The 25,646-nt window shown below is 40.0% G+C and overlaps 1 protein-coding gene and 3 pseudogenes across 1 annotated transcript; all 4 read right to left on the minus strand.

Annotated features, from left to right (window-relative positions):
* Positions 1-8: 8 nt before the first annotated feature.
* LOC144524926 (protocadherin alpha-10 pseudogene) lies at positions 9-3,445 on the minus strand (annotated as a pseudogene).
* A 1,480-nt stretch (positions 3,446-4,925) lies between these two features.
* LOC144524410 (protocadherin alpha-9-like) lies at positions 4,926-6,787 on the minus strand. Its single transcript, XM_078260646.1, has one exon. The coding sequence runs from the start codon at positions 6,668-6,670 to the stop codon at positions 4,991-4,993; it is 1,680 nt and encodes a 559-aa protein (XP_078116772.1). The 5' UTR covers positions 6,671-6,787; the 3' UTR covers positions 4,926-4,990.
* Positions 6,788-7,522: 735 nt separating this feature from the next.
* LOC144524927 (protocadherin gamma-C3 pseudogene) lies at positions 7,523-8,598 on the minus strand (annotated as a pseudogene).
* Positions 8,599-9,136: 538 nt separating this feature from the next.
* On the minus strand, positions 9,137-11,959 carry LOC144524928 (protocadherin alpha-3 pseudogene; annotated as a pseudogene).
* Positions 11,960-25,646: the final 13,687 nt, after the last annotated feature.

The raw sequence follows: 25,646 nt of genomic DNA on the forward strand, positions 1-25,646 counted from the left end.
TTCCGTTTTTACTCTGGGAGGAGCCTCGGCATTTCTGTGTTACGGTCTATAGCGTCACTGTGTGGTAACTTTGATAAACAGCACACGTTATAAACAACTATAAAATGTCCCTCCTCTATCACAAACGCTGGACAACCACTTAATTACAAACGGCACATTAAGTTATTGTAAGGATTTGGATATATTAAAAAAGACGCAATGTGTTTCGAAGTACATGGGCAGTCTTACACTTTCAATAGCACCATTGAATTCAGATTTACAATCCTTGTGGTAAACTATGAAAGTAAGGGATTCCAATTTCTGTCGGAACAGGTATGAGAAATGATTTGCAAGTCACTCTTTAACAAATATTTTATAAAAAAACATGAAAAAAAACAAACATGTCAAACAAGCACTGACTTGACATATTTTGAGTGAATAGTCATGGGCTGACATTTTGTTGACAAGGCACTGGAAATTGTAACAGGAAAATAAGTTATTGCAAAGATCCAGATGACGGTTAGAGAATAAGATAAAATCATGTATTTAGTACCGCTTTCTTAACATTAACATGTACACCTGCAAATATACTGCACAATTGAACATGGCTATATTTATATGCAGTATATTTTCCATATGCCATGGGGATTGCAGGCAGAACACATTCAGAAATGTGTGTTCAGCACCACGGACAGCAGCATACAATTTTAAATGCAGAGTTAGCAGCCAAAAAAAGGGGGGGAATTCAACAACATCTGAAAAGCAGGCCTAGATCAACATAAGACTACAACATCAATGACTTTTATATTAACTCTAACTCTAAATAAATTCCAATAAAAGCTTCTTGTTGCACAAAGCCCTTAATTATTGTAACAAGTATAATTTCACCGTTGAATATCAACATAAATGAAGGGCAATAATAAGACGTAGTTAATGCCAATGTTCTTACCTTGTCTGTGTTAGGTAAAGTCTGAGTTCTGGTAAAAGTGTCTCCTCCGTTAATACTGATGAGCTCAGCATCTACAGGCGGAAACGGTGCGGGGAAAACCACTACGTCACTTTTCAGCGTGTCTGAGCTGAAACACACATCATACTGCTGAGTAGATTTAGAGTAAGACCAGCTCCCGTCAGGGTGGGTGGTGATCATTGGGGCGCTGTACCTGCTGAAACTGCCGTCTGTCCTGTGGCATCTGACAGCTATTAAACTGATGAGACTCAGCAGAAAGATCACTGACACAGACACGATGGCGATCAGCAGATACAGGTTTAAATCAGAGAAGCTCTCCTCCTTTATGGGCACATGTCTGAACTGAATCTGGATGTCAGCTGTGCTTTCAACCACCACCACATCAATAGACACAGTAGCTGACAGGGAGGGTTCTCCGTTATCAGAAACCAACACCACCAAGGGGTGAGTTTTCAGGTCATTGTCACTCATTCTCCTCTTAGTCCTGATTTCTCCGGTGCTGGTTCCGATCCGGAAGAGGTTGTTTCCTTTGGGCTCAGACAGGTGATAAGAAAGCAGTGCATTGTATCCAGAGTCTGCGTCTACAGCCCTGATCTTTGCCACAAAGTATCCCGCTTCAGCAGAATAGGGGATGCTCTCACTGTTGACGGAGCCGTGCTCAGAATAGGGCGCCAGAATTGTTGGATTATTGTCATTTTCATCCAGGATTAAAACGTTCACAGTCACGTTGCTGCTGAGCGGAGGAACACCAGAGTCTGTGGCCTGAACTTTAAACTGAAACGTTTTTAACTCCTCATAGTTAAAAGACTGCAGACTGACTATATCTCCAGTCTCTGAGTTGATGTTTACCATAGTCGAGAGTGGCAATGAGTAACTGTTACTTTGTAAAAATGAATAGCTCACCTGACCGTTTTGATCGATGTCTGCATCAATTGCTGAAACCTTTTTTAAAACTGCTCCTACTGGACTGTTTTCTTTCACATAGACATTGATTATGTTTTCTGTGAATATAGGTGTATTATCATTTACATCTGAGACGTGCACATTAATAACGCTCGTGCTGGAGAGAGGTGGGCTGCCCTCATCAGTCGCAGTGATGGTGATATTGTATTGAGATGCGCTCTCTCTGTCAAGAGGACCGTCCACCACCAACGAGTAGTAATTCTTATAATTTGACTCCAATTTAAAAGGAACATTGTTGGAAATTTTACAGTTCACCATCCCATTTTTACCTCCGTCTTTATCAAATACTGAAACAAGCGCAATGGCGGCGCCAATAGACGCATCCTCCTTCACGGTGTTCAACAGTGAAGTAACTGAAATTTCAGGGGCATTGTCATTGACGTCTAAAACTTCAATCAATAATTTGGCATGTGATGTCATCGGCGATGATGCTCCATCACTGGCTTGTACTCGAATCTCAAAAGCATTATTCTCTTCAAAGTCGATATTCTTTTTATTTGTTACGGTCCCAGTTTTTTCGTCTATAGCAAACAGATCAGTTTGTTTGTCACTCGGCCTACTTCACTGAACGAATATACTACCTGTCCATTTGGGCCTGCATCCAAATCGGTAGCATTTAATGTTATTATCGATGTTCCTATCTTGGCGTTCTCATACACACTAGCTTTATATAGTGTTTGGCTGAATATAGGAGGATTATCATTAATGTCCAATACATTCACTATTATAGTCATACTGCCAGATTTAGCAGGAGTCCCTCCATCAATGGCAGTCAGTATGAGTTGGATCACAGACTGTTTTTCTCTGTCTAAAACTTTCTGAAGCAGTAATTCGGCGGTAACACTCTCTCCTTTATGTGTAGCGAGAGAGAAGTGCTCATTTTGGCTAAGCTTGTAGCTGTTTACAGTATTTTTCCCGACATCTGCATCGTGAGCTGGATGCAGAGGGAATTTAGCCCCTGCAGCTGCACTCTCTGTAATGTTCATTAATTGAGATGCGCTGAGGAATGACGGGGAATTATCATTCACATCTAAAATGATTATTTCAATCCGGTACAGTTTTAAAGGGTTATTAATAACTGCTTCTACACTGAGCGAACATTTTGGTTCATCGCCGCAGAGTTCCTCTCGATCTATTCTCTCATTAACGTACAGGACACCAGTCTTTAGGTTAACCTCGAGATATTTTCTCTTTGATCCTGCAACGATCTGAAACATGCGGGACTCCAAATCCTGGACATTGATGTTCAGATCTTTAGCGATATTTCCGACAACAGTCCCCAGATTTACCTCCTCTGAGACGGAGTAAGAGAGCTGCCCAGACACCGCTTCCCAGTAACAATCCAGCAGCAAGACCAAGAGATATATCCACACAGAGCTCCTTCTGCTCGGCAAATGCATTATTCCATACATCGAGAAGGAACATGTAGGCAAATCTGGACAATACGTTACAACGAAATCAACATCAGGAAAGATGTATTCCAATAAAAAAATGTCGGCATGTCCGCGACCAAACAAGACAACCGTTCTTTGTCGTTCGACCTCTCTTTGTAACAAAGCCCACAGAAACATCATCCCTGAATCTGGGAGGAGCCCTTAGCCACCAAAGAGATCGTCCAAATGTGATGGTCTACAGTGTCCCCGTGTGGACATAACTACGTGCTACATAAATGTAAAGTAGTAAACATTCTTAAATTCCCTTAAACATTTATCGATTGTAAAAATCAAAATGTCAAAAAATAAACAACAACGTTCCGCCCACTAATTACTATAATAACATTGTATGGCTGAAGTGTTCCTTAGAATACAGCATATTTTAGAACTTAACTGAAATGTCAAACAAGAGCCTTCCAGCCCTGCCAGTCGGTTATTTTGTGGTAAATACATAAATACATTGACCTTTTTAAAAAATGTCAGGTTTTCTTGAGGATAAATTATGAAATATGTAACATATTGTTCAACAGTAATTGCCAAAGCCATGTGTAAATGTATTTAAACTTGTGGACTTCAACACGATTTAGTTTTGCATCATGTTCTGGAAATTGAAATCAATTTCAGCACCACAGATAGCGACCCACAGAAAAAAGGCGAATCTGCAGCCAAACAACAACTGACATTTAAAAACCATCAAAATGACAAGGAAGCTACATTCTACAATATTAAACTACAAACTACTATTTTTTTTTACTTGCTATTAATTATTTTTTTAATTAAAAAAGTCGAGTTCGTGTAAAGGTCATAACGGTTTCCTACTAGTATCTCTTTAAAAAAAAATAACGTAGGCTAAATTAAACTGCACAGTATCGTAATTTATTCTCTACATAGAAAAAGTGCAGCAACGAATACCTAATGTATTTAATCTCTTACCTTGTCTGTGCTCGGTAAAGTCTGAGTTCTGGTAAAAGTGTCTCCTCCGTTAATACTGATGAGCTCAGCATCAACAGGCGGAAACGGTGCGGGGAAAACCACTACGTCACTCTTCAGCGTGTCTGAGCTGAAACACACGTCATACTGCTGAGTAGATTTAGAGTAAGACCAGCTCCCGTCAGGGTGGGTGGTGATCATTGGGGCGCTGTACCTGCTGAAACTGCCGTCTGTCCTGTGGCATCTGACAGCTATTAAACTGATGAGACTCAGCAGAAAGATCACTGACACCGACACGATGGCGATCAGCAGATACAGGTTTAAATCAGAGAAGCTCTCCTCCTTTATGGGCACATGTCTGAACTGAGTCTGGATGTCAGCTGTGCTTTCAACCACCACCACATCAATAGACACAGTAGCTGACAGGGAGGGTTCTCCGTTATCAGAAACCAACACCACCAAGGGGTGAGTTTTCAGGTCATTGTCACTCATTCTCCTCTTAGTCCTGATTTCTCCGGTGCTGGTTCCGATCCGGAAGAGGTTGTTTCCTTTGGGCTCAGACAGGTGATAAGAAAGCAGAGCATTGTATCCAGAGTCTGCGTCTACAGCCCTGATCTTTGCTACAAAGTATCCCGCTTCAGCAGAATAGGGGATGCTCTCACTGTTGACGGAGCCGTGCTCAGAATAGGGAGCGAGAATTGTTGGATTATTGTCATTTTCATCCAGAATTAAAAACGTTCACAGTCACGTTGCTGCTGAGCGGAGGAACACCAGAGTCTGTGGCCTGAACTTTAAACTGAAACGTGTTTAACTCCTCGTAGTTAAAAGACTGCAGGCTGACTATATCTCCAGTCTCTGAGTTGATGTTTACTAGTGTAGACAGCGGTACTGAGTTACTGTTACTTTGTAAAAAAGAATAGCTAACCTGACCGTTTTGACTGATATCGACATCAACTGCAGTCACCGTTTTAATAACTGCTCCTACTGGACTGTTCTCTTTCACATAAACATTAATCAGCGGCTCTGTGAAGCGAGGCGGGTTATCATTGACGTCAGAAACATGAACTGTCACTATGTTGGTGCTGGAGAGAGGTGGAGTCCCTTCATCAGTTGCGACGATAATGACATTGTACTCGGTCATAGTTTCTCTGTCAAGTGCACCATCAACTACTAACGAATAATAGTTTTTATAATTTGTGTCCAATTTGAAGGGGCTCTCATTCAGAATGACCGCTTTTACTACACCGTTTTTTCCACCATCTTTGTCCAGTACAGAGACAAGTGCTATAGCAGTACCAACTTCGGTGTCCTCCTTCACTGTGTTTAATAGTGACGTCACAGTGATCTCAGGAGCGTTGTCATTTAGGTCCACCACTTCTACCAGCACCTTACAATGAGCCGACATCGGAGGCTGGCCTTTGTCACTGGCCTGTGCATGAATTTCAAACGCAGGATGTTCTTCATAGTCGATCTTACCTTTGATTAAAATTGCACCTGTTTTAGAATCAATGTCAAATACCTCTATAACATGATCCTGACCTTTTTTTCTCAAAGAGTATTCTATTTCACTGTTTAAACCCTCATCTGCGTCTGTTGCATTAAGACTTATCACAATTGACCCTGGTGGCAAGTTTTCAAATATTTTAATTTTGTACAAAGATCTACTAAAAACAGGATTGTTGTCGTTAGTATCCAAAACGTTGATAACAATTTGTGAGGTTCCCGATCTGGATGGATTTCCTCCATCAACTGCAGTTAGTGTGAGTTTTATTACAGAGTCGTGTTCTCGGTCTAAAGATTTCTGCAGTACTAACTCAGCAGACACGCTATCTCCCCCTTTGTGGATTTCTAAAGAAAAATAACCATTATTACTAAGCTTGTATGTATTAACTCCGTTCTTCCCAACATCCAAGTCCGATGCCTCGATTAGTCCAAATTTCACTCCCGGTAAAGTACTTTCTGCAATGTTAAGTGACTGCAATTGCTCAGAGAAAACGGGGGCATTGTCATTTACATCTATTATAATTATCTCTAAACGGTAAAGCTTAAGTGGATTGTTGATCACGGCCTCTACATTGACGGTACATTTTGTAGCCTTCGCACAAAGCTCCTCATGGTCTATTCTTTCATTGACATAAAGAACACCTGTTTTCAGATTTACATCGAAATACTTTCTCTTTGATCCAGCAACGACCTGAAACATACGAGACTCTAAATCCTGGACATTTAGATTTAGATCCTTGGCGATATTTCCAACAGAAGTCCCCGGGATTACCTCCTCTGAGACAGAGTAGGAGAGCTGTCCAGACACCGCATCCCAGCAATAATTAAGCAGCACGGTCACAAGATATATCCGAAAAAGAGTCGTTCTGCTTGAGAAATACATAATTGCATCCATCCCGAAAAAGACATAAATCCCAGTGCAAGCAGTCCCGTCAAATAGTCATATTAAAAGTGAAGTAGACCTTCCTATTCTTCGTATTTTTTATCAGACAGCTGGAAAACGTTTTCACCCTTTTCTCTCTCTCCCTGCGTCTCTTTGTAACAAAGCCCAGAGAAACATCGTCATCACCGCCTGTTTCTGGGAGGCGCTTAGCCACCGAAAGAGATCGTCCATGTGTGATGGTCTACAGTGTCCCCGATAGTGGACCTGCTCGTCATAAAATACTGCTACATCATTCAGCTACATTTGACTACTATACACTCTTACTTCGCTTAAACATGAAGGAATTGCGAAAATAAAACGGTCAAATAATAAATAACAGCGTTAAGCTACTGATATTGTTTTAAGATTATTGAGTTAAGCCACTGAAACTAATCTTGTTTTACTAAAGGTTTATCTTCTTCTTCTGGCCTCTGCTTTACTTTTCTTTCTTCTTTTTGAGAAATCAACTGAAATTCTAATTAAATGCCTTGCATCAGTGACATTGAGTTATTTGTTGTGGTGAAATGTGCGGAAAGCAGTAACTGACTTTTTGAAAGCTGTAGGCAAAAATGATTCTGCAAATCTTCGATAGAAAGTTTTCTTTGAAGGTCAAATGTATGAAACTATGTGCCTGTTGTTACGACAGTTTATTGCCAAAGCCATGTGTAAATGTATTTAAACATTGTGGACTTCAACACGGTTTGGTTTTGCATCATTTTCTGGAAATTGAAAGCAAGTTTAAAAAGTGGAGTTCAGCACCACGGATAGCGACCCACAGAAAAAAGGCGAATCTGCAGCCAAACAACACCTGAAATTCAAAAACCATTAACAAATGACAAGCAAGCTATAGTCTACAATATCAAACCACAAACTACCGGTCCCAGTTTTTTCATTGATAGCAAATAGATCAGTTTGTTTCCCTCGGCCTCCTGCACTGAAAATATAAAATACCTGTCCATTTGGGCCTGCATCCAAATCAGTTGCATTTAATGTTATTATCGATGTTCCTATCTTGGCGTTCTCATACACACTAGCTTTATATAGTGTTTGGCTGAATACAGGAGGATTATCATTAATGTCCAATACATTCACTATTATAGTCATACTGCCAGATTTAGCAGGAGTCCCTCCATCAATGGCAGTCAGTGTAAGTCGGATCACAGACTGTTTTTCTCTGTCTAAAACTTTCTGAAGCAGTAATTCGGCGGTAACACTCTCTCCTTTATGTGTAGCGAGAGAGAAGTGCTCATTTTGGCTAAGCTTGTAGCTACTTACAGTATTTTTACCGACATCAGCATCGTGAGCTGGATGCAGAGGGAATTTTGCTCCTGCTGCTGTATTCTCAGTTATGTTAATTATCTGCGACGTGCTGAGGAATGACGGGGAATTATCATTCACATCTAAAATGATTATTTCAATCCGGCACAGTTTTAAAGGGTTATTAATAATTGCTTCTACACTGATGGAACATTTTGGTTCATCGCCGCAGAGTTCCTCTCGATCTATTCTCTCATTAACGTACAGGACACCAGTCTTTAGGTTAACCTCGAGATATTTTCTCTTTGATCCTGCAACGATCTGAAACATGCGGGACTCCAAATCCTGGACATTGATGTTCAGATCTTTAGCGATATTTCCGACAACAGTCCCCAGATTTACCTCCTCTGAGACGGAGTAAGAGAGCTGCCCAGACACCGCTTCCCAGTAACAATCCAGCAGCACGACCAAGAGATATATCCACACAGAGCTCCTTCTGCTCGGCAAATGCATTATTCCATACATCGAGAAGGAACATGTAGGCAAATCTGGACAATACGTTACAACGAAATCAACATCAGGAAAGATATATTCCAATAAAAAATGTCGGCATGTCCGCGACCAAACAAGACAACCGTTCTTTGTCGTTCGACCTCTCTTTGTAACAAAGCCCACAGAAACATCATCCCTGAATCTGGGAGGAGCCCTTAGCCACCAAAGAGATCGTCCAAATGTGATGGTCTACAGTGTCCCCGTGTGGACATATGTCATAAATACTGCTACATCAAACACAACATTTGAAAAAACTATACACTCTTACTTCTCCTTAAACATGAAGGAATTGCGAAAATAAAAAGGTCAAATAATAAACAACAACGTTAAGCTACTGATATTGTTTTAAGATTATTGAGTTAAGCTACTGAAACTAATCTTGTTTTACTAAAGGGTTCTTTAGACATTCTAATTAAATGCCTTGCATCAGTGAAATTGAGTTATTTGTTGTGGTAAATACAGAAACGCACTGACTTTTTTAAAAAGTAGACCAAAATGAATGCAAATATTAAATAGAAAGTTTTCTTGAAGGTAAATTATGAAACATGTTACATATTGTTCAACAGTTATTGCCAAAGCCATGTGTAAATGTATTTAAACATTGTGGACTTCAACACGGTTTGGTTTTGTTCAGCACCACGGATAGCGACCCACAGAAAAAAGGCGAATCTGCAGCCAAACAACACCTGAAATTCAAAAACCATTAACAAATGACAAGCAAGCTATAGTCTACAATATCAAACTACAAACTACTATTGTTTTTACTTGATGCTATTTCCCCTTTTTAATTAAACAGGATAGTCTGTGTAAAGGTCATGACGGTTTCTTGACGCTACCTAGCATCTCTCTTTAAAAATAATGTAGACTAAATAAAACTGCACTATATCGTAAACAATTGCCTACATAGAAAAAGTGCAGCAACGAGTACTAAATGTATTTGATCTCTTACCTTGTCTGTGTTAGGTAAAGTCTGAGTTCTGGTAAAAGTGTCTCCTCCGTTAATACTGATGAGCTCAGCATCTACAGGCGGAAACGGTGCGGGGAAAACCACTACGTCACTCTTCATCGTGTCTGAGCTGAAACACACGTCATACTGCTGAGTAGATTTAGAGTAAGACCAGCTCCCGTCAGGGTGGGTGGTGATCATTGGGGCGCTGTACCTGCTGAAACTGCCGTCTGTCCTGTGGCATCTGACAGCTATTAAACTGATGAGACTCAGCAGAAAGATCACTGACACCGACACGATGGCGATCAGCAGATACAGGTTTAAATCAGAGAAGCTCTCCTCCTTTATGGGCACATGTCTGAACTGAGTCTGGATGTCAGCCGTGCTTTCAACCACCACCACATCAATAGACACAGTAGCTGACAGGGAGGGTTCTCCGTTATCAGAAACCAACACCACCAAGGGGTGAGTTTTCAGGTCATTGTCACTCATTCTCCTCTTAGTCCTGATTTCTCCGGTGCTGGTTCCGATCCGGAAGAGGTTGTTTCCTTTGGGCTCAGACAGGTGATAAGAAAGCAGCGCATTGTATCCAGAGTCTGCGTCTACAGCCCTGATCTTTGCCACAAAGTATCCCGCTTCAGCAGAATAGGGGATGCTCTCACTGTTAACGGAGCCGTGCTCCGAATAGGGAGCGAGAATTGTTGGATTATTGTCATTTTCATCCAGGATTAAAACGTTCACCGTCACGTTGCTGCTGAGCGGAGGAACACCAGAGTCTGTGGCCTGAACTTTAAACTGAAACGTTTTTAACTCCTCATAGTTAAAAGACTGCAGGCTGACTATATCTCCACTCTCTGTGTTGATGTTTATCATTGTAGATAATGGGCTACTGTTTTCTTTAAAAAAAGAATAGCTCACCTGACTGTTCTGGTCAACGTCAGCATCAATGGCAGTCACTGTTTTAATAATTTCTCCCACTGGACTGTTCTCCTTTATGAATACATTAATTAGGGGCTCTGGGAAAAGAGGTGCGTTATCATTTACATCAGAAACGTGTATAGATAGTACACTCGTGCCGGAGAGGGACGGTGTTCCCTTATCAGTGGCGACTATGGTGACATTGTAGTTAGAGACACTCTCTCTGTCCAAGGGCCCGTCCACTAACAAAGAATAATAATTTTTGTAGTTTGTTTCGAGTTTGAGTGGAACCTCATTTTCAATTAGAATTTTTACATCACCGTTTTTGCCACCATCCTTATCGAGGACTGACACTAGAGCAACTACGGTGCCTACATTAGCGTCCTCTTTCACGGTGGTATGTAGTGACGTCACAGTGATCTCCGGAGCATTATCATTCACGTCCATGACTTCTACCAGCACTTTACAGTGAGCAGACATCGGAGGCTGCCCTTTATCACTAGCCTCTACACGTATCTCAAAAGCCTTTTTTTCCTCAAAGTCTATATTGCCTTTTACCTTAATGACACCCGTTTGACTTTCAATTTCAAAGATATTAAGGACGTGATCTTGATCTTTGCTTCTCAGTGAATACACAATCTCACTGTTCATGCCTTCATCTCTATCGGTGGCGTTCACAGCGATTACTATTGTGCCCAGTGGCGTATTTTCGGGAATTTTTGTCCTGTACAACGTTTTGCTAAATATCGGAATATTATCGTTAATGTCTAGAACATTGATAACGAGCTGTGAGGTGCCTGATTTCGGAGGACTCCCTCCATCTACAGCAATTAGTGTCATGGTGATCACAGGCTGCTTCTCTCGGTCTAAAGCTTTCTGCAGCACTAACTCAGCAGACACGCTGTCACCTGCTTTGTGCACTGCCAAAGAGAAATGCTCATTTTGGCTTATTTTGTAAGTACTGACTCCGTTTCTCCCCACATCTGCATCAGTTGCTTCAGACAATGCGAATTTTACTCCTGGTAAAGTACTCTCTGCGATGTACAAATGTTGCAATTTGGTCGTAAACAATGGGGCATTGTCATTTATATCTAAAATGTCTACGTCAATACGGTAAAGCTTTAAAGGGTTATTTATGACGGCTTCTACACTTACTGAACATTTAAGTTCATCTGTGCAAAGCTCCTCTCTGTCTATTCTCTCACTGACATACAGAACACCAGTCTTTAGATTTACCTCGAAGAATTTTCTCTTTGATGCAGTAACAATTTGAAAGATACGGGATTCCAAGTCCTGTGAATTAAGGTTCAGGTCCTTAGCGATATTTCCAACAGGAGTCCCCGGGTTTACCTCCTCTGAGACGGAATAAGAGAGCTGCCCAGACACCGTTTCCCAGTAACAATCCAGTAGAAAGAACCATAGACACATCCTGAAAAAGCTCCATCTACAAGGCGAAGACATATTTCTGTCCAATATGAACAAAGCATGAATATGACTTCCAGTCAGGGTCAGAAATTGCAGGCAATATGGAAAAGATCAACCGAGGTGAGCTTTGAATATAATCTGAAAAGTATGTGTTTGTTCCGACGTTCTCCCTCTAACAAAGAATGAAGAAATGTCCCAATCGCCTGAAAACGGGAGGGGCCTAGTTGTATCAGAGAGTACCGCTGTCTCTGATGGATCAACAGTGGCGCCACGTGGTGAAATAGACAACATGCAGAGAGCAGTGAACACGTATTGCTTGTTTTTAAACAGCCACGTCACGCCATAAAAGGTAGATAAATATATGTGCTGCTGAATAGCCTAACTCAAATAAAATCTCGAAATTGCATTTCAGCACCATGGACAGCACATAAGGGCTTTGTATATAAAACATCTGCTTGTCCTGATGTGTGTGACTGTGTCAGAACTCCTTGATATATAGTCTATTCACACACACACACACACACACATCTTTTTAAATATGGCATCAACTCACTACATATTTGTACAAATAATGATTTCAGTCATAACAAACATTTTCATCTATACAACTCCAATAGAAGGGTGAACACTGGCAAAGAATTGTAGAAATAAATTACACATTTTCGTATTGTATTTCGGTTTAATTTAGTGTTTCTCCACATTTCAAAAGAGACAGTAGTCTCATGAGTGTATGGACATTCCCTTGTCTGTAATCCCAGGATTAAGCCTGGGGTTCAGAAACTCTTGTCCTATTTCCAGGAAACATGATTTGATTTGAAAATATTAATAACCATCACACACTGAGCTGCAGTCATCTGCTAACCCAAAAATGCAATAATAATAATAGCTCACAAAAGATGACCTGTGCGCTTAATTTTCCTAATGTAATGCAATTAAAAATGGTATGTACTGTACAAGGACATTGAACAGAATGTACATGTAGGACACACACACGCACACACACACACACACACACACACACACTTGTACGTCACTGTCTATACTGCACCGGCCTTACAGGACTTTAGTCTGGATTAAGTTTTAATAAAATCAAAGAGAATGTATCTTTATTGTACCAGGATTCTGCTTTGTGTGATCTTGTTTTGTAGGCTTTAGATGTGAACTGTTGAGTGAGATGTTTGTTAAAACCCCTTTACCAGTACCAGTCACAACCTTCCAAGAAATAATGAACAGCTACAGTAGTATCTACATTTACAATCACCAAGCAAAGATAGTACTGCATTGCCCTCACACAGTTTGTGAATGATATCAGAGGTTGTAGTACTGAATCCAATTGGAGGGCAAACACTGATTGTGTCATGGAGACATAAAAGATGCTGAACACACATAATCTCCTCTTCCAATAATATGTAAACACATACACACAGAGGTGTGGTTGTCATTGATAAAGTTTTAGTTGATTAAATTAACCATGTCCTCATGAAGACAGTATTTCAGTTTTTATATATATGAACTCTGTATGCATTGATAAAAGGCACATTTCCTGAGAATATGATAATTTAATTTGCTGAATAATTAATTGTAAATAAATGGTGCTTAAGAAAACACACAGTTTACTCCCTAAACACAGGGAGCTGTGCATAATAAATCTAGTAGTTGGATGCATGTGTGCCTTTTAACCTGCTTCTCTGTCTGCGGTTTACCTATCACGTGATGAAGTTAAAAGGAGAAACCATATGCAGTGTGATTAAAGGGGCAGAGTGAGCAGTGAGCAGTAGGTGAAAGGAGGGGGTGGCATGGGCGGAAGCAGTCGGCAGCAGTGTTCCACGTGTTCACTGCATTATTAAAGGGCTGCCACCACGTATAGTTACCAAATTATCTTATATATCTCCTCCATACTAACCATCTTATGATAGTCCTTCGCATAACCATCAGCTGTGTGTGTGTGCTTGTGAGGAAGTGTGTGTTATAAGGGTGTGTACTGTACTGTTACATCCGTGTGTGAGTTGATGGGGGAAGGGTGCTATCTGAACATGCTCCAAGGCGAGTCTCTCCCCCCCTTTCTTCTCTCCTTCTGCACAGCTCTCTTGTCTCCATAGCAACGCCATCTCAGGCACAGACATGATGCATGTGTGCACAAACGCACATACACTCCCTCACTAATGCAGAAGCCTATGGGTTTATTTTTTCCAAAGACATTGAATAGTATAAAAAGTAATTCACTGGACTTCCTACCCACTTCTAGATTTTAATCTAAATAGTTCACTTTCACGTAGTCCTTCTAATCTCACTAAATGAATCGGATCACACTGTGACAGGTGCAAAACACACACACACACACACACACACACACACACACACACACACCTCTCAAACCCCACTTGTATGCATAACACACTAGGCTGTCCGCATTTGCTGTTGGGCTGCTCATGCATTGATAATGTAGCACTGCAGTTGCATATTCAGTATGACAGATTCACTTTAACAGCAGTGTTCACTGCTCTTTCCACCCCCACAGCCCCAGAGAGAGCCTGACCTTTGCAGTCAGCCATGCCCAACCCACAGTACCCTCTCTGGGCCAAGGCTCTGGGGACCACCCCCACTCCTGCAGTGTGCACACTACATCCTGCTTCATGTGACGAAATACTGATGTCATTGTAATATTTTTGTGTGGAGTAGATCTCATCACGGCACAAGGGGGCAACCTACTCCTTGCACATGTTTCCTGCTTTACTCAGTACGAACCCTCCAGTACTATATCATGCTTCTTGTTCAGATCTATTTATTTTATGCTTTTTCTTTGTGTGCTGAGATGTCTAATTGATAGGTTCTAATTATCTGGTGATTCTCTGATAAACAGTTCTGATATGACTCATGCATCACTTGCTTTTAGAAACAGTGTGACCACACCCAATTGCAGTGCTGTAATGACTTATATTCTCTGATAAAGCAGGGGTGTATGGAGATAAAGAGGTAACAAGACTGGCTTAATGTAATAGAAACAGGACATAGGAGGTGGTATTGCAGAAGAGGAACTGAAATGAAGTAGGGAGGAAGGGAAATGGCACTTGGAAAGATAAAGATGTCTAAAAATAGACAGGGATATACTTGCTTTTCATGAGGGGGTATTTTCTAAAGGGGAGATTTACCTCCCTAGCTACCATATGACACTGATAAAAAAAAAAAGTATTTTAAATCATGATCCCTAGCTGTGCACAGACACAATGAGTACCTTATAAAATACACCTAGAAGGCTAGACTCTTACTTGTATGCACACATACAGCTACACATGAAAAGTTACACAAAGGTATGATCCATAATATATTCTGTTATAGATAGATAGGGAGAGAGGTGAAGGGAAGATACATCACTTAGTATTTAATCCAACTAGCACTTAATCATTTATTTCTAAATCTGCGCTTGCCTCCACTGGTTTCTGGAGTAAGTAGGACAGGGCCGGTCCAGGGAAACATGAGCCGGTACACAATGAAAACCAGGACACAGCAATATGGAGCATGCCCAAACGCAGACATGCACATACCCTTGAGATAAAACTAGAGGCACACCAAAACAGTGTTCACTCATTTGGAAAGGGATGGCACAATGCCCAAATATCACATAATCAGTTACTCTACTGTAAAACAACAGGCAGGAGAAACAGCTTGCTAATGTTGCTGAAGTGATTGTTCTATTTGATATTGTCATTAGCTGTCATTGTCCAATCAGGGAGATAGGACAGTATAATTTAGATTACACATACCTATATTGCTAATACATTTTATTTCCAGTAATTTGTGGTGTTTTAGGCTATCCACCAATGCAACAACACTAACCATTGCTTAATTTAGATATAAAAACATTGATAAATTGTGTCAGTTTACAGATGATCCGTAGTGTAAAGGGCCCTCTGTCCATGAAAGCCAAAATATCTTCATCATAATGAAGCCATGCATACAAATTTCAACAGACACAGGGTGTGTTATTGAACCTGTAACGGTGAATTCACAATAATTCGTAGTAAGCTTCTATACAGCATTAATCACAGTGTCTTTGTGTGGAATTTAACTGCAGGAAGTAATCGTCAGCGTGTGTGATTTGCATGTGTGTTTGTGTGTAAGAGTGGTGTGTGAGAACAAACACTGGTCAGAGAGACAAAAAAAAGAGAAACTGTGTGTTTCTTAACATATTTAAAAACAAAACAACAAAAAAAAAACATCTAATCCAGCAAACAGGGTGTGAAAGCAGAGACACATTCAGTGTTTACATTGCAACAACAGATCATTAATCAAAACTGTAAATAAAACAGGATGCACAACAAGCTTTCATAAAAGCAAATGTAGCATGACAATCTGATTGGTCAGCTAGAATCAATATGACTGTAATGGACACTCTGATTGGCTCAACATTGTGCCTAGCGACAAGGCAGTGTCTGATAGATCTCTGCTTTCACAGGGTGCACCCATAATAGATTCACTATCTCTCTTGTATCCATGGTGATGCAGATGCAGCCCCTGTCTGTGCCCCTCCCTGCACCCCCCTCCTCCGCACCCCTCTTTATGAGCACTCAGTACATATGCCAAGGAGAGGGCATTTATTTTTCCCTAACCACAACCATACAAACTAAAAAATATGGGTGGTATTAGATTAAAATGTTTATATATATTTTCCACATTGTGCACATTTACCCATTTTATACAAGCCTTTAATGTGATAAAGGACACACACCCTCCATGTACCCTCGCTTTCTCTCCTATTCTCTTTTATCTGTCTCCCACTCACACACAGAAACAGCCTGTACCAAACATTTTTGTGTGGGATTAAGAATAAATCTATCTTTGTAGTCAGGCCTGGATAACTTAGATTTGTCAATCAAACAGTTCACTGCGGAAGAGGGCATGGACTGTTTGGCTTTGATCAGAATGTAAAATGGGACAAGACCCGCTATCCATGGATCAATATTGACACAGAACCTCAATAACAATACCAGTCAATATACTGCCACATACAGAGTGGTCACATGCTAAATAATTGAATATATGGACACACAGACACACATAAGGCACAAAAGAAGTGGCATGTCATTTCCACCTTTTACCACCAGGGGGAGCTTTTCTACCCTTTTCTTTGTTCTCTAAAGCAGTTTCCACATGCACAGCCAGACACAAACTGATGTCAGAGGCATGCAATGCTATAAAGCCTTATATTAGATTAGCATGCTCACCCACTCCAAAAAGTGTATCAGTGTTACAGATACACTAGCAGCCTTGGTGTCTGCCACACATTTTCTCTGCCTGCGGAAATTAAAATGTCAACTCCCCCAGATGGGAAAGGAGATGTGGATGTATTTAACAATACCTGCACATTCCCATCCAGCCTGATATTTATCAAAACGAAGAGGGACAGACAGAGAGATAATTTCATCAGCCACCATTAAAGATTATGCAGAATATGCTGTATCCTTTATAGAGCACTTGCATATATAGTTTACATTATTCACATGCGTAGGGCAATTGCATAATGGCAAATGTAAAGCATAGATTATCCACACTTTGGTGTCTCATTTACATTTTCCGTGCATCAGCAAATTCTACCTGTATTTATCAATGTAACACTATATAATGCCTATTTTTAGTTTCTTATCAGTCATGCAGTACTGAATATGCAGCAAGCAGTGCTGCAGGAACAGGCCTGATGCACGGGTGCTTGGCCCATTTCTTAAAAAAAAAAAAAAGAAGGTCTGAATAATAAAGGAGAGTGTTGGCCTGCAGAGAATCTAATGGTTGAAACAGCTGAAATTGTTTAGTGAGGTTGCTCCGCTTTCCACATAAAAATGAAGATAACTATTTATAAAATAATGATTTGCCTATATCATTTCAGCTTCAGCTCTGTTGCTGCCGGTCTCCAAGAATAGCAAACACCATCTTCCACTCTCATCAGCATCAAAACTTAAACAGCTACATGGACATTGCCCTGGTATGTGTAGCAAAAGAACCTTATCATAATGTGGTGAAGATGTTAAGTGCACCATAAGTGTGCATTTTAGCTTGTATGTGTGTGTGTGTGTGTGTGTGTGTGTGTGTGTGTGTGTGTGTGTGCGCGCGCATGCGCGCGTGCGTATAGAGAGAGAGGTAGAGGTAGTATACGATTCAATTGCCAGTTTATCAGGAACACCTGACTAAAACTAATACACACTGATGCAACACACCTGCAATAACTCCTGCCTCCATGATGATTATAATGTTCAGCTTTGGTGAAACTATTTTAGAGAGGTGTTGCTTGATCTTAAAGGTCTTTTGGGTGCTGTAGATTGTGATGCTGTTGAACTGTATTGCGATATTCTGATGTATTTCTAATATTTTGTTAACCTTACTTGGTTTGAAGTAAACATTAAACCTCTTGGTATAATGCAATACAATACACCAGCACCCCAAACTACAGCCTCCAAAAGACCATTAAGTTAAAATCAACACCCTTCTCACATATTTTCTGGAATATATTGACACTGACAATAAATATATTGAATGAATTTAGGAGGCGACCGAATTAAAAAAAATTACAGAAATGTTGCAGTAGACATGTAGAGAAATTAGGGTTAATAATCACCTGCAATCAGGCCAAAGCAAAGGCACAACAACAACGATAGAAAACAAAACAAAAGCAGCCTGGACATTAGTCTGGAATTTACGGGAGAGGGGCATCCCAGACAACTTTGTGTGCTGTTGCCTTTTCAAAGCTACTCTTCAAGGCATCATTAAGATGTTCTACCTAATCCCATTAGAGGAGCAACATAGGAGAATTATTACTTTACACTCTTTGCAGAAGCCTTAATCCAGGGCAACTGGGAATTCTGACAGCAGTGGCAGAATGGAAAGAAGGCTTTGACAAGAAGTTCCTATTTAAAACACCTGAAGGAACACGGATAATGTTTTGTGATTTCAAGCATTTGGTATGACTAATAATTACTTTCTATACAGTACATGGAGATGTAATATTCTGGTTTCACAAAGGCGATGTTTACTGCAGGATTACATTACATTGTGCATGTATTTCTATTTTACTGGTCACTGTGTTATTCTTTTCTTATTCTTCATATGTTGGATATCTTTGCGCCATAAGAAGCAACATGAGCACAGTTTACTACTTTAGTTTCCAGTTAGAGGACAAAGCAAAGTGAATCAGGATTAAGATGAACATTAGGGAGTAAACAAGGGCTTAGGGAACAATTATACTCCAGTCTTATCGCATAGACCCCGCTTACAGTAGTCTGTAATTTAAACAAGCAGACCAAACTTGTTCCTTGTTATTTTGGTATCATATTTTTAACACCTTTGTTGTCTCTGCTCAGTTTTGCTCTTCTGCTCACATTAAGCACATTTGGACTTCATTCATCATCTGTAATGTGATGCATAGATTATCTAACCCAGTGTCTACAGTGGACGATTTAGTTTTGGTATACATGAAAGATTTAGTTTTTCTATTTGATGTATCATGTAACACCTGATCTTGTTATCTGCTGTTAAACCCTGCTTATATCTAAACCATCAGACTAAACATGTGATGTGACACACTGACAGCGAAGCACTGAGAGCTGGACTGTAGGTTAAAAGCTACATGAGATGAGAGACACAAACTCAGAAAGTGCACAATTGATTACAAATGCATCATAATGTCATGTCCCCATAATGACCCATACAATGAAATTAAGCATTTAATTGGGCATTTGTTATAGCTGCAATTACCCTGACAGTGTGAAGTGTGACATTTTGAATAGCCAATCAGTCTTTGAATGACCAAAACCACTGTTAAAATGCAGGAAAAGTCAGAATCTCAATGCAAGCAATTTTACATATATCATCTTTGAAAAACTGTAACAAGAAAGCAGGCAATAAAAAAAATTCTCCTGTATCTGAACATTTGTGTTATTTTTAGTTCCAGATTATGCACTGCAATATGTTTACTGTTTCTTGAAAACAATGTGTAATTGTCACTAGTAATCATGATCACTAATAGTGCAGCCCTCAAACACAAACTGAAGCCACAGCATTAGGCCCAAGGCTGTACACCAGGAACCAGCAGGGCTTCATCTTTTAGTGAGACACGATGAGATGAGCACTGTCTAGAGTCAGTTAACAATACAGGACAACATGTATCATAAAGTGCATATGGTGCACAATTAGCCTTATCTTACAGAAATCCCCCATTTAAAATAGGTGTTTGACAGCTGATATGAAAAGAAAAGGACCATGTGGAGTGGTTTTATACAGTACAACAAAGCAAGTGTTGCTTGAGTCACGTTGGTTTTCTTATAATCGGTTATATATGTTCAGTTCAAATGGAACATTTAAATGTGAAAACCCGCAGACACATTTCTAAGGAAAATAGGAGGGTGAAAGTACCTCTTGAAATGAAATGAACAAAACCATGCTTTATCGGTATGTCTGACAGTTCTCATGCTGCATATAAAGTAGCCATTAACAATTATTAAGGCCAAGTCAGTTCAACGACAAATGGCCAAAATAGCCACTCTTGGTTCATATAGAGGACACACACACGTACACAGTAACAGAGAATAGGTTCAGATTATTGTCTTTGGCTCTAGGCCTGACACTGTGAAGAGCCAGACTACGGTTTGGTAGTGCGTCTCATTCCTCTGCTTTTGCTGCAGTCATAAGGCTGAGGGAAAGAGAAAGGTGCTCTGACATATTCAGCTCTATTCACTGCTCCAGTTTCTACAGAGAGAAGAGGTAGTGTAAAGAGGAGAGGCTGTCTCTGTGGTCAGAAAGATGGAGAAGAACGGAGAAAGCATGATGGAATAAAGACTAATGGACAAAGCTATGTTTTCCAATCGCAATTAACAACCAAACTAAGAATAAAAAATTTAAATGAAAAAGAAAGGTGAGAGAGACCAATAGAGAGAGTAACACAGCCTACAAATGGTGTCAGCCTGTCTATCAGCTTGTAATTACATGTAGAAACAGAAGGGGGCATAAGAGAGAGTACCAGCTAGAGTATCAGGATGTGTAGGAAGAGGAGAGGGATGAAGCAAATCAGAGAAAAAAGATTATTTGTGTAAGAATGAGATAGAAGAAGTGATATGAAAACAAAGATATGTACTAAAGAAACAAGAAAATGAAAAGAAACCAGTAAAATGTGAAGACGAGAAGGAAAACACACCAGGCTGGAGTAAAGTGGGGTAGTGATAACGAGAACAAAGGCAGGGGAAGAGGGAGCCAGTGGGTGGGAGGAGAGAGAGGGATATGAGTCAGGCTTACAGCATTAACACTCATCTTCCACACCCATGTTTCATTGTTTTATTCATAGACTGTACCCACTAAGATGGCGGGAAACTTGGAATAACATTTAGCGATCAGTACACATCTAAACAAGCACGCACACAACTAAAGTCTGTTTTGCTACAGGGCATCACATAACCAAATCTCCCTAATATCATGATGGAATAATAGCAATAACCATAAATGCCAAAGTTCCTGATTTCATGTTTCCATTATAGATTGTTCACCTAAAAATAAACACAGCAGACCAACTTCACAAAATGAAAATCTACATGTGGGATGAGATGACTCACCCACTGTACAGCTCACTGGTTCACACTCTCAAGGACGACCAGGAGGAGCCAAATGACGGTCGGACCATTTTAAAATTAGAAGAAAACATACATACATGTACATGTAGCTTTAATTAGTGTTAAAACAGGCGTTTTCTCTATCTACAGTCAGTGGCATGAGATCACACATGCTTGATATCAGCACAGTGAATGATTTATATTTCTTTATGATGCAATTCTGACCACATTTTCATGCTTTTAGAAAAAGGCTGTTTAATCTATCACTGAGTTCTGGTGAAAACTCGCACCTTCAACATTTGAACTTTTAAGAAAAAAGAAAAAAATAATTGACTGTTTGTTTGTCTGAGGTGACCTAATTGCTTTTTTGAAAATGCCTTACAGTTCAAGAGATGCAAAATCTTCCTAGAGGGCCATGCAGTACGTGAACTAAAGTTAAATTATGAAATAAACACAGTGACAATATGCTCTTTGCATGACACAAATATCACGATTAGATCACAAAGGAAGGTTTGACCAGACCACTCAATGAACTCAATATATAACTAATGAAACATACTCAAAAATATATACAAAGTTTTTTCTGTATTCTTTTTCAGACAATGTTGTTTTAGTTACAGCCTTGTAACTGAACAGACACACAAATTCTTGTGGAATTCTGTTTGCACTCCTGCTAACCATGTAAAAAAAAAGCATTAAAAGAAAAAGACAAGTTATCAATACTGTGGTGTAGCAACATTAAAGAAGTCATAAACACACATAAGCTTGACTATAAAACTTTCTTGTTGTGAATACCCAAACAGGGAACATCCAGAGAAATAAGAATATTGCTAAATAAAGGCATAGTAGTTACCCAAGATGCTTAGTGGGGATATGACAGGGGCAAATAGCCACAGGGGGAAGAGGAACCCTTCCGCTAGAGACTGGATCCATCTAACAGCCAACATCTGATCCCATCCATGCATGGCCAAAAATGAATACAACATACGGTATTTAATCAGACAAGTGCATGGCAACTGTGGCCTTATACCCCGTCTACTCCACAGTGAGCAGTGCAGATATATTGCTGTAAGAAGGCAATCCTCTTACTAAGACTGCATCCAATGTCTAAACAGCTGACTCTGGATTTTCCTCACCCATACATTCTATCAATGAGACATCACAACCCCATCCCATTAAATCTAGATCACTGGGCGCTTTTAGGCAACAGGGTGACCTTAAAGGGGATTTTCAACCAACTGTGTCCTCACTTGTTTTCCACTTAATAGCTGTCTGTCTTGCATGTAGCCTTGCGCTGCCCGCTCAGTCAGTTCAATCCTCCAGGCATGCAGTGATGACCTAAGCACAGCAGCAGATGTTGTGGCTGTATGAGCACCGATGCCAAGTGCAGTGCAGACCTACATCTGTTCTGATCTCTGTTGATTCAGAAAAAAAAAAATTTAAACATAGCACTGGTCTAACTGCACTTAAGCTATCAAAGCTATCAAGCACTGGTTGTTACATCAGACAGACAGACAGATATATATGATATATGTAGGTATGCCTATATGTTGTTTAATGCTGTTATTGTATTAATAGTATTATTGCTGGTGAATTATTACATTATATTATTCTATACATATTATAAGATAAGATCATATCATCTATGGATTTAATATGACACATGAAGATAGTGTGCGTAAATGGTTTTCATTAGTGCAATGTTGTTAATGTGCATAGACATAGACATGGTTAACACCCTGGAAAAAGGCCTTGATTCAGCTGCAGTGGAGTGATTCTAAAGTGAGAATGGCAAGGTCCAACCTATAGGACTCATTCACACAGCAATGAGTTAATGGACTGAGACATTATGAAACTAAGAGCTTATATAACCGAGTGGTGGAGAGAAGAAAGGGTCAGCCATACTCACACAATACCAGGCATGAAGGTGATAGTAGTGAGACAGAAAAAATATATTTACACATTCCTTACTATTTGCTATGATTTTTAGGCAACCAGGTCAGACTTGCTGTACAAGCTCACAAATAAAACTGTCATGTCTCTGTATCAACATGGAAGAACCAGCTTTGACCCATTTTCTTAAGAGAAGTGACTAGGCTGGTCCGAACCAGTCTCATCATGTTCTAGGACAAATGACGAGCAAAAGGAGCTGTGCCAGGGAGTCTTGGCCCACAGTTTAAAATGCAGCCTGCAATGCAATTTTTGGCCCACTGACTCTGATTTTGCCCTTTTAAACCAGTGCAAACATTTAGTACATCTGCATGTCGTGTTGTTACTCATTGTCATTAGAGAAAAAAGTGTTTTCTGTACAGTTGAAATCTGTGTCAGTGTTACACATTATAGATACAAACTGGTATCAGTTTATATAAAAGTGCAGGATTTTAAACTTTTATATATCAAACTCAAAGTTAAAGTCACATGTAAATGCTATAATACTGATAAACTTTGTCCAACCTTTCTCTGCCACGCTGCATTCAAAGTACAGCACTTCAGAGGGTTGTACAAACAGCTTATTGACCATATACTCTATAAGCTGCACTGCAGCAGTGCCTGTGCTTGCTGAAATTCACAATTACAACCTCCTGATTCACCAACACCAAATCACCTGAATGGTCTGCAGAGAGGAAAAGCTGACAAAAACACTCACACTCCCCTGCACACAAGCAAACAGGGACATTACATCTAGTATCAGCCCGGATAACAAACTGTTTAGCAGCATCTGGACCGCATGCAGCTAATGTGGAACAATACAATAGAACCTAAAACAGCAGTTATTTCTTAATTAATGAACACAATGCCAATATAATAGTTAACAAAAATCAAAGTTAATATATCATCTCTCTTTCTCCATTCACATTCACTCAATTAGTGAAAACTAACTCTTGAGTCAACCTTGTCAACTGTAAGTGACTGTTGATAAAATATAGTGCTGGGGGGGAATGTTAAATGATAAAGTGATGATGAACATTATATACGTGGCTGATTACCTGCCTCCACAGTTCAGCTTTATCAAAGTTTTAAATCATGCATGGTGCTTGTTAGCCATATTAATCTTTTCTAATTGGAATCTGCAACAAAGATAGTGGAAAGGAACATAATCTAATAGTGAAATGGTGGGAGGACTTAGCTCAGTAATCATTGAATTCAAGTGTACAGTAAGTGACTTTAAATGACTGATCTCAGGAAACAAAGGAAAGCAAGGTTTACAGGAGAGAGAGAAATTAAAAGAAGGATGATTCACACAAAGGCAGAAGAACAGAGTATACTGTAGCGGTAAAGTTTGCCAAGCACAATGCTTTTTTGGGAGAGGGCCTAATTATCTCACAGTGGATGTGTCTTTACTTATCTCTGCGAGTCAATATACAATATATTACCAAAGAAGCATGCTCTGCATGTGCTCTGTTTTCTTGCTCTCTGCATGTCTTTCCCTCTATCCATCCTGCCCCCTTCTGTGAGTATGTGCAGATGTGTTGTGCATGTGTGTCTGTGAGCACAAGCGTGAATTTGTGAACATAAAGATAGTAGCTGTTTTCGTTGTACCCGACTTTGTGTTTAAATTAGATTACCATCACTGCTGCTGACCTTAATGTGAGTTGCGCCATCTTCCAACAAAGCTGTTGCAATAAGAGAGAATGTGCCCTACTGACACACAACAGCACATGCAACATCCACAGCCACAGCCCTACAGGCATGAGGCACAGCAACAGAGCTGAAAAGCATGTGACAGAACGAGAGAGGAGATAGACAGACAGAAAGAAAGACAGAAAATGATAGGGAGACAAAAAAGGGTGGCATATGAAAGAGGAAACGAAGGACAGAGACATAAAAGCGAGAAAAGGAGGCCAAGAGTGTGATGGGGGAGGGGTGATATCAATATGGAGGGTAAAGAAGGAGGAGAGAAATTGTGAGGAGACAGAGAGGGAAGCTGCCAACATGGGAGAAACGAAAAACAGTCCACTACATGAAACGGAACAGAGATAGAGGCATAATAGAACAGGAAGTACTGCAAATGAATTATATCATACAGAGTAACATTTACATTGTAGTATCTAACAAAGAAAAGGCAACTATGGGGTATACAGTTTGTAGGGGGAGTCGAGAATTGACAGTGAAATGAAAGAAGATAATACAACAGAACACATTTTGAAAGGTTTACACACAATGTTGGTAAAGAGTTAAGGGAGAAAAACTTAGAAAGCAAAGGCAAGGATGGAACACAGGGAGGAGAGTTTGCTTTGGAGAAAGTTAGCACTTTTGTATGAATGCA

The sequence above is a fragment of the Sander vitreus genome, chromosome 10 (genome assembly GCF_031162955.1).
Source record: "Sander vitreus isolate 19-12246 chromosome 10, sanVit1, whole genome shotgun sequence".
NCBI lineage: Eukaryota > Metazoa > Chordata > Actinopteri > Perciformes > Percidae > Sander > Sander vitreus.